The sequence below is a fragment of the Sceloporus undulatus genome, chromosome 4, assembly GCF_019175285.1.
Source record: "Sceloporus undulatus isolate JIND9_A2432 ecotype Alabama chromosome 4, SceUnd_v1.1, whole genome shotgun sequence".
In the NCBI taxonomy this organism is placed as follows: domain Eukaryota; kingdom Metazoa; phylum Chordata; class Lepidosauria; order Squamata; family Phrynosomatidae; genus Sceloporus; species Sceloporus undulatus.
The window spans coordinates 1,085,586-1,093,720 of NC_056525.1; the positions used below are offsets into that span (position 1 = coordinate 1,085,586).

General features: G+C 45.5%; 1 protein-coding gene across 1 annotated transcript; it reads right to left on the minus strand.

Moving 5' to 3' along the window:
* Window positions 1–3,640: 3,640 nt before the first annotated feature.
* Window positions 3,641–7,553, minus strand: LOC121928419 (chelonianin-like). The gene is made up of 3 exons (XM_042463085.1): window positions 7,434–7,553; window positions 5,539–5,679; window positions 3,641–4,127 (listed from the first exon to the last, which is right to left on the minus strand). Exons 1-3 carry the CDS (start codon window positions 7,483–7,485, stop codon window positions 3,958–3,960), a joined length of 363 nt encoding a protein of 120 aa, XP_042319019.1. The 5' UTR covers window positions 7,486–7,553; the 3' UTR covers window positions 3,641–3,957.
* Window positions 7,554–8,135: the final 582 nt, after the last annotated feature.

The following is an 8,135-nucleotide window of genomic DNA, read 5'->3' on the forward strand; positions in this document are numbered from 1 at the left end:
CCCCTCTGAAGAAATATTGCCAGAAACCCCTACATTAGATTTGCCTTAGGGTCAAAACGACTTAAAGGCACACAACAACAACAACAACAACAGCAGTAGCAGCAAACATCTTCTATGTCAATTAGCTGGAGTTTGGGGCAGTAAATAAATCAACTGGAAATCTATCTATCTATCTATCTATCTATCTATCTATCTATCTATCTATCATCTATCTATCTGAGTAATTCTTTCCTTATATCTAAAGATCTGGGATTCAGTTTAAACAGTTTAAAATAATAGATATTCAGTGGGTCCATTGCAGTTGGGTTCCAGGACCCTCCATAGATACCAAAATCCATGGATGCTCAAGTCCCATTAAATACAATGGCTTAGTAAAATGGTGTCCCTTATAGCAAATGGCAAAAATCAAGGTTTGCTTTTTGGAATTAATATCTTTTCCCCCCTGAATATCTTTCAAGCCACGAATGGTTGGATCCATGGATAAATAATCTGTGGATAATACGGAGGGCTGACTGTCAGTTAAACAGACTAAAAGCATATTAGAGAAGTTGACAAATTAAAACAAGGACATGCACAGGCATTGAAATCTGGCTCAAGGCTCAAAGTCACAAAGCCATTTCCCCTTCAGACCACTTTGCTTTGCTGGCCTTTGCTTCCCACCTTGAATACCAGCAACAAATCTTCAAAGGCAGCCGAGGAGGCTTTGCAACGAAGGGGTGCAATGCAGGGCTTCTCCTCCCTCTCCAAAAGGCCCATTCCCAGTTTTACAATAAGTCCATATTAATCACCCTCTCCTCCATCCTTCAATTGCTTTGCAATTTGGGGCAGAAAAGATATGATGCGAACAGTCAATGAATACAACCCCCGCCTAATCTGGAGATTGTCAACAGGAGGGTGACCAAAATGGTGAAGGGTCTGGAAGGCAGTGGAGTCTCCCTCTTTGGAAGTCTTTCACCTGAGCTTGGTTGGCAACTGTCGGAAATGCTTTGACTGAGAGTTCCTGCATGGCAGGAAAGGCTTGGACTGGATGGCCTTTCTTGGGGTCTCTTCCAGCTCTGTGGAGTTTATCACATTGGAGCTAATTGTGACATTAAAGAGGGATTAAAGCACATTTAAAGCATCCCACAAATAAAATGAAAATGGAGAGTAATTGTGCAAATGATGATCACATGCAATTGTGATACCGGAAATGCATTGTTGCTAAAATCCTCCAAATAAAAAGATGTGCATTAATGCTTCTTTGTGACCACTTTAATGGTGGGTTTTGTGTGACATTGTGTGAAATTGTTTTGCGTAACTATGCAATTTCCCCGGGATATTCATGGGAGAAACTCCCCATCTCCTTCGTGTGATAAACTCCTAGGACTCTATGGCCTGTTACAGACTGCCAAAATAAAGCTGCTTCAAGTCACAGTGGAAGTATGGTGTTTCAATGATGCATGCATCCTAAGAGTCCGGAGGTCGCATCAAAGCCACACTCCATTCCTAAGCACCAGAGTGCAGCTTTTGGATTCTTAGGATGCATACATCATTTAAATAGCATACCTCTAAAGAGACCCGAAGCAGCTTAATTTTGGCAGTCTGTAACAGGTCTATGATTCCCATCCAGATAATATGTCCTGTTTGCTATAGGACATGTAAATCCTGCCACTTGTGTGCTGTTATTGCTCTGTAAGACAGTCCCCTTCTGCCCAAACCTTTGGAAGGAGCTCTCAGTCATTGCCAGAGCCCTGTTTTTCCGTACAGAAGGTTCAACGCTGCATCGCCAGTGAGGCTGAAAACCTCCCATAGCAGGGCATATGAAAGACCCCTTTCTCTTCCAGAGACCCTGCAGAGCAGCTGAGGTTTCGGGGATCATGAGCTGGTGTCCAAGTGATGAATGACCAGGCAAAGCCCCTTGCATGACAGAGGGCCATTTGTCCATCATTGTCCGTCATTATATTTAATGGGACTTGAGCATCCATGGATTTTGTTATCCATGGTGGATCTTGGAACCAAACCCCGGTGGAGAACAAGGGTCCACTGTATTAGCTTTACTATTAGGCTACAAATGCAGGGGACCAGGGTTTGAATCCCTCCTCTGCCATGGGTTCCTTTGGTAAGTCACACTCTCTCATCCTCGGAGGAAGATCATGGTGGCAAGCCCCCTCTGAAGACATCTTGCCCCAAAATAGGATCTATCTAAGTCAGAGTTGACCTGATGTCCCAAAACAGCAACAACTGCAGAGATAATCTGGATTTATCAGAATTCATTTAAGATGAGGAACAGCAAGGGAATCCTAGGGTCTTAAGGTTGAAAGGGACCCCAAGGGCCATGTATTCGAAAGCCATTCTGTCATGCAGGAATACACACCGAAAGCACTCCGATCCCCCTTGGCCTGAAGCCATCATGTCTTAGCTTTTTAAAATTGCATTAAAAACATGATTACAAAGCAAAGGGGAAAAGGGACAGAATAACTGGAAAATAAAGGGGGGGGGGGGGAATACATAGCATATGAACACGGACTAGGCAATAAAAGCTGGCCATGTTTCCAAAAAGCTCATTCCCTTGAAGCTAACATCTTTAAAATGCACCTTCATGCATTGCTGAAAAGAGCATGGAAGACCACAGTGTATTCTCATGAATAAGTCTAGAAATGTTAGACAAAATATTGACCCCAAAAACCCAAGTCGACTTATCTGTGGATCAATATAGTACTGTACTTCAATACGTCCTTTAAAAAAGGGACCATCCCCGGGCGAAAGGCAAAAATGAGACTAACTTCGTAAGAAGCGGATCCACGAAAAACATTCTGAAAAAGTAAAGATTGCTGTCGATGGCGTGATTTAAACCCTATGTCAGGTAAAAGGAAACAAGAGAGTTAGGTGTTAAAAGAAAGAAATCAGTTCTTAACCAGTATGAATGAAGAAGGTTTTTATTCTCACAAATACAACTAATTACTAGAAATGACTAGTAGGTAAATAATGCCTTAGCTATGTTTTATTTGTGTGTTATAAATGTTATATATATATATGTATGTATGTATGTATGAAGGCAAAATGTAACCTGTCCTGGAATCACTGGCCCTCCTCTGTTTTATGCTCCATCCAGCCTTTATTTTGAGCACAAACAGCTATGTCTGCTAGAATTTTGTAATTTCTTGGGCATGGTTTTCCTTTGCATCCTCCTTGATATCCTTTCTTGCATGGCCCTAGATTTTACTCTGGTCTTACCCATGGGTCATATCAAAACCAATAATTTTGACCCCAAAACTTGCCCTCAACTTATACATGAGGTCGACTTACAGTCGAATAGACAGTAGTCTCTTCCAGAAGCCTTATCCAGATGGTTTTTTAAATTGTGAATTTTAAATGACGAATTTTAGACATGGATTGTTTTAATGTGTGCACATCTTATTTGTCCTTTTAAACTGCCACATGTTTTAACCAATGTGTTTTAACTGATGTTGTTTGTTAGCTGTTGGTATTCCTCATCTCAATCCCTGGGGAGAGGAGGGTAAGAAATGAATTTATTATTATTATTATTATTATTATTATTATTATTATTATACCAGTGGGGTCTTCTGACCCTTGCAGGGCAGACAGTGATTTTCCCCACCCTGCAATATCAGCCTTGCAGCAAAATTCAGAGCATGCAGGACTGAACCGCATCCATCACTGGTTAGATTGCACATTGCAAGGATAGCCCAGGTCCCCCATGAGCCAAATTGAAAGTGACTGACTCTGTACCCCATCCTTGAAATTGGGATTTTGGGCAGTCCAGGGATGGAGTCTGCAAAGAACCAAGGGAAGAGATGGTGCCCAGGTCTGTGGAGGATGAATGGAGATGGCTTCAGGACCTTCTCCTGGGCATGCTGCCATCTGTTGCTTTGCCCTTTCCAGGTCTGAACATGGGGTTAATGCGTTGGGCTGGTGGGCCCTTGAGAGGTCCCTGGGCAAAGGCTGGTCTTCTGTGCCTCATCCCTGGAGACACCTCTGATGGCACTCCTTGCGTTTCTGGAAGTTATTCTTGTTCCCAAGGCATCCTCCGTAGATGAACCTCTTGCACGTTTTAGTGGTCCAGTCGTAATACCACTTCTGGAGCTTGGCACCACAGGGACCCGTCTCTGGAGGCAGCTTGCAAAGATCTGGAAGGAAAAGAGAGGGAAGGCTCAGAGCCAGTGCGCGGCCGGCAAGGGACCACCATCCCTGGTTTTCCTTGGACCTCTGGCCTGTGTCTCTTGGGCCACGTTCCCGCTATGATTTAAAGCTGATTGGGTTATATGATCGTTGCTCCCATTTGAAACCGGAATGGTCTGATGCTACTGTGATCAGTTTTCATTGCGATATGCAAAAATACGCATAAAACCCACTCTTTCCTGACACTGGTTCTTTGGCGGTTATTTTGAAAAGAATCGGTTCCAAAGTGTGTTCAACAAATGGGAACAACGGATCTGAATCGCCTCATTCTGGAGGGGAGGGACGAAGGGCAGAGGGGTGTTTTTGGGAGAGCCACCATTCCCCCCGTCTCTCAGCGCTGCCCTTGTGCTTCCGGTGTGACCTATGCGCGTTTGATTATTTTTTAATTGATAAAAGATTTGATTCATTCATTTATTTTATTTTTAACCTGCCTTTCTCCCAAGCTGGGACCCAAGGCGGCTCACCACACACACACACACACACTAAAACAACATTTTAAAAAACAATTAAAATAATACCATTAAAATAATACAATCAATGAGGCAAGCAGTTGCAAAACCAATGAATCACATCTATCAATTTTATTTTTTTTAGACTATTCGATCCGTTGGTTTTGCAACTACTTGCAAGTTGGCGATCCGAGGGCAGCGCATAGTGAGGCAAGTAGTTATAAAACCAATGCACTGATTCTTTCGTTAATTTTATTTGTTTAAACATACAGTTCCTAAGCTTGGCTGCCACTTACTTCACGGATGATGCACAGATGATTGACATGCATTTTGAAGTGGCACAAACTAGTGGAGACAACAAGTGTGCCAAAAAACAAGCGATTCCAAGGGGATACTGAAAAGATCCGCTTTCATAGTGGGAACGAGGGAACTTTTGGAACTGATTCACTGACACGGAGAGGAGGCAAATCCCAAACCGGTTTAAATGTAAGTGGGAATGAGCCCCCGGTGTCTCTCTATCTCCTGTCCCCTCCTTTGATCTTCATGTTATCTCTTCAGTCCCTGAGTGCTCTTCCTCAGTGTAGAGCTTGGAAAAGTTACTTTTTTGGACTACAGCCCCCAGCATCTCTTAGCCAGGTGGGTCCATTTCTCTGCTGTGATGGGACCACATTGGGCCAGCCCTTGTCCCTCTATTGCCAACTTCTCTCTGGCTGAACCTGCATTTCAGAATTAACGTAGTTTCACACTACCTTTACTGCCATGGCATCCCTGAGAGAGAAGGCTAAAGCTCTCCCAAAACTACACACCCCAGAATCCCATAGCATCAGTGTGGGCCCCAGTCCTCCTCAGGATGGGACCTGTCTCTGCCCCCTTCTCTCCCAGCCCCCCAAAAGCGACACCTGGGTCTCACCTTTGACAGGGTCAGTACATCGCAAGGCACAGCCATAGGAGCAGCACTTCTGGTCATCGGGGCAGCCGCCGTCGTGAATGCAGCCAGTCAAGCATTCGGTGGTGAAGCCTGTCGGACTTGGAGGACAGAATCCGGCCTTTTCTGCAACACAGGACAACCCCATAGGCATTGGGGGTTAAGTGGTTATGGATACCCAAATCCTAGGGGAATTCCCAGGTGCCAGAAAAATCCCACAAAGGGAGGAAAGAGTGTGCATGTGTTTATGAAGAAGGTGGACTCTCTGTTCCTTCTGGGAATCAGGTACCACAAAGGAGGAGAGAATGAAGAATGGTTTCATCTTGAGATCACACTGATGGATTGTGAAGTCCTGCCCAGGTGCAGTTACCCGCAGCATTGCTGTTTTCTGGATGGCTTCCCTGCACCTGGCCATTCAGTGCTCAGGAGCGGCTGCAGTCTGGACAGCCAGCTAGCCAGGTCAGTTCCTGCAGCCGGACACAGGAAGATGCTAGCCACCTGGGCCACCGGAAGACCCCCAAAAAGTGTAAGAAGGGGGACACCGTCTGTCTACAGATGACCAGCCACCTGCCTGTCCTCTCTTCCTATTCTTCACTGGCCATTCAGGCAGCATCTTTGTGGCAGAATTAATGCGCTTTGACACCACTTTAATTGCCATGGCTCCATGCAATGGAATTCTGGGATCTGTAGTTTTGAAAAATATGATTTAACTTTCTCTGTCAGAAAGCTCTGGTGCCACAACAGACTATAAATTCCAGGATTCCATATGATGGAGCCATGGCAGTTAAAGCAGTGTCAAGCTGCATTAATGGTGCAGTACAGATGTACCTTCAAAGAAAAATTCTGCCCTTACCAATGGAGTTTTCTTTCAGTCCCCAAATTATTAGCATTGGAATAATTTAAAGCTTCTGTTCCACAATGGAGTTTATCCCATCCAAAGAAAAAAGGGAGGCAGAGTGATGCCAAGGGAATGCAAACACTGCAAACGGAAGAGTTCTAACTGTGGAGGGTTTTCATTGTCTCCGCAATGCTAGACATTTGAGGAAGGAAGAAACATTTCATGGGGTATTTTTGTGGGTTTTTCGGGCAACGAGGACGTGTTCTAGAAGAATTTATTCCTGATGTTTCGCCAGCATCTGTGGCTGGCATCCTCAGGAGCTGTGTGGGGTATATATACTGTATACAGTCCTCCCTCCGTTATCGTAGTTTTGGAAACCACACCCCTTGCTTATGCATGACGGGCGAACAGAGGGGAAATAATGTAGCACATGTCCAAGGGGTGCGCGCATGTGCTCCTGTGGCCACGTGCCTATATTCAAGCCAATGGGGCTTGAATATATGCGGAACTCTGTTTTCGTGGGGGGTCCAGAACGGATCCCCTGCGAAAACAGAGAGTTGACTGTATATACTTTATACACATTATATATACCAACCCCCTTCCATGCCAGCATTCTCCGAAGATGCCAGCCACAGATGCTGGCAAAACGCCAGGAATAAATAGAAGAACATGGCCACATAGCCCGAAAAACCTAAAAAAAACTATGGATGCCGGCTATGATAGCCTTCGACTTCACATTTCATGGGGGCTGCAGAATTCTTATTTGGAAAAGCAATGCCCTCAGTTTGCCTCATAAGCTAAAAACCTGACGTTGCTTCTGATCCTGGAGCTGGTATGTAGCCCCTTGACTTGTAGGGTCAGATCCCCTTGACTTTGCCATATCCCCTCTAAAGTTGCCCCCTTGGAAGGCACCGGGGGCCTGATCTCTGTGGGTCTCCTGCTGCCTCCTGGGATATATGTGTGACCAGTGCTGTCACCCAAGGGTACATGTCTGCACATCCACAGTATGCATGCCACCCATATCCGTCATCGCCACACTCACCGATCTTGGCGCAGTGACGCTGGCATCCTTCCATGGTGTGAAACCGGTTCATGTTCCCAGGGCAATCTCTGGAGAGGAAAGGCTCACAGGCCTTGGAGGAAACATTGTAGAAGAAGCGGCGCTTGGGCTCCCCACAATGATCTGATTCCTTGGGGAAGGGGCCACACATGTCTCTGACTGGAGAGAGCAGAGGAGAGATGTTGAGTCACTGGACAGAGGAGGCGTCTTGGTCAGACTGTGGCTGCCACATCTCTAAGGGACCTCTTGACGCCACTCTATTCTGCTTTGGTCAGGCCCTACCTGGAGATAATCCTGTGTCCAGTTCTGAGCAAAACAATTCAAGAAGGATGTTGAGGAACTGGAGCCATGTGTCCAAAGGAGGGCGACTAAAATGGTGAAGGGCCTGGAAACCATGAAGCCCTATGAGGAAAGACTCAGGGAGCTGGGGATGTTTAGCCTGGAGAAGAGATGGTCAAGAGACGATATGATACTAGTCCTGTTTGAATATTTGAAGCTGTCTGGGGCTTTTGGGTGTTGAAGTCTAAAGCAACTGGAGGAGCAAAGTTTGGGAATCACTGGAGATTATCAGATGGGGGAGGGTAATGACAGGTGAAGGACGAGAGCGAAGCGCCATGCTCCCGTCCTTATTGTGTGAGCGCATGAAGATTATCAGACACATGGCACTTGTCCCTGATTATCTCA

Excerpts from the sequence above, each read along its gene's own strand:
- LOC121928419 (XM_042463085.1), bottom strand. The coding sequence starts at position 7,485 with ATGAACCGGTTTCACACCATGGAAGGATGCCAGCGTCACTGCGCCAAG. Across the intron at positions 5,680-7,433 it reads GCGTCACTGCGCCAAGATCG|AAAAGGCCGGATTCTGTCCT; the intron begins GTGAGTGTGGCG and ends CCTGTGTTGCAG. Across the intron at positions 4,128-5,538 it reads ATGTACTGACCCTGTCAAAG|ATCTTTGCAAGCTGCCTCCA; the intron begins GTGAGACCCAGG and ends TTTTCCTTCCAG.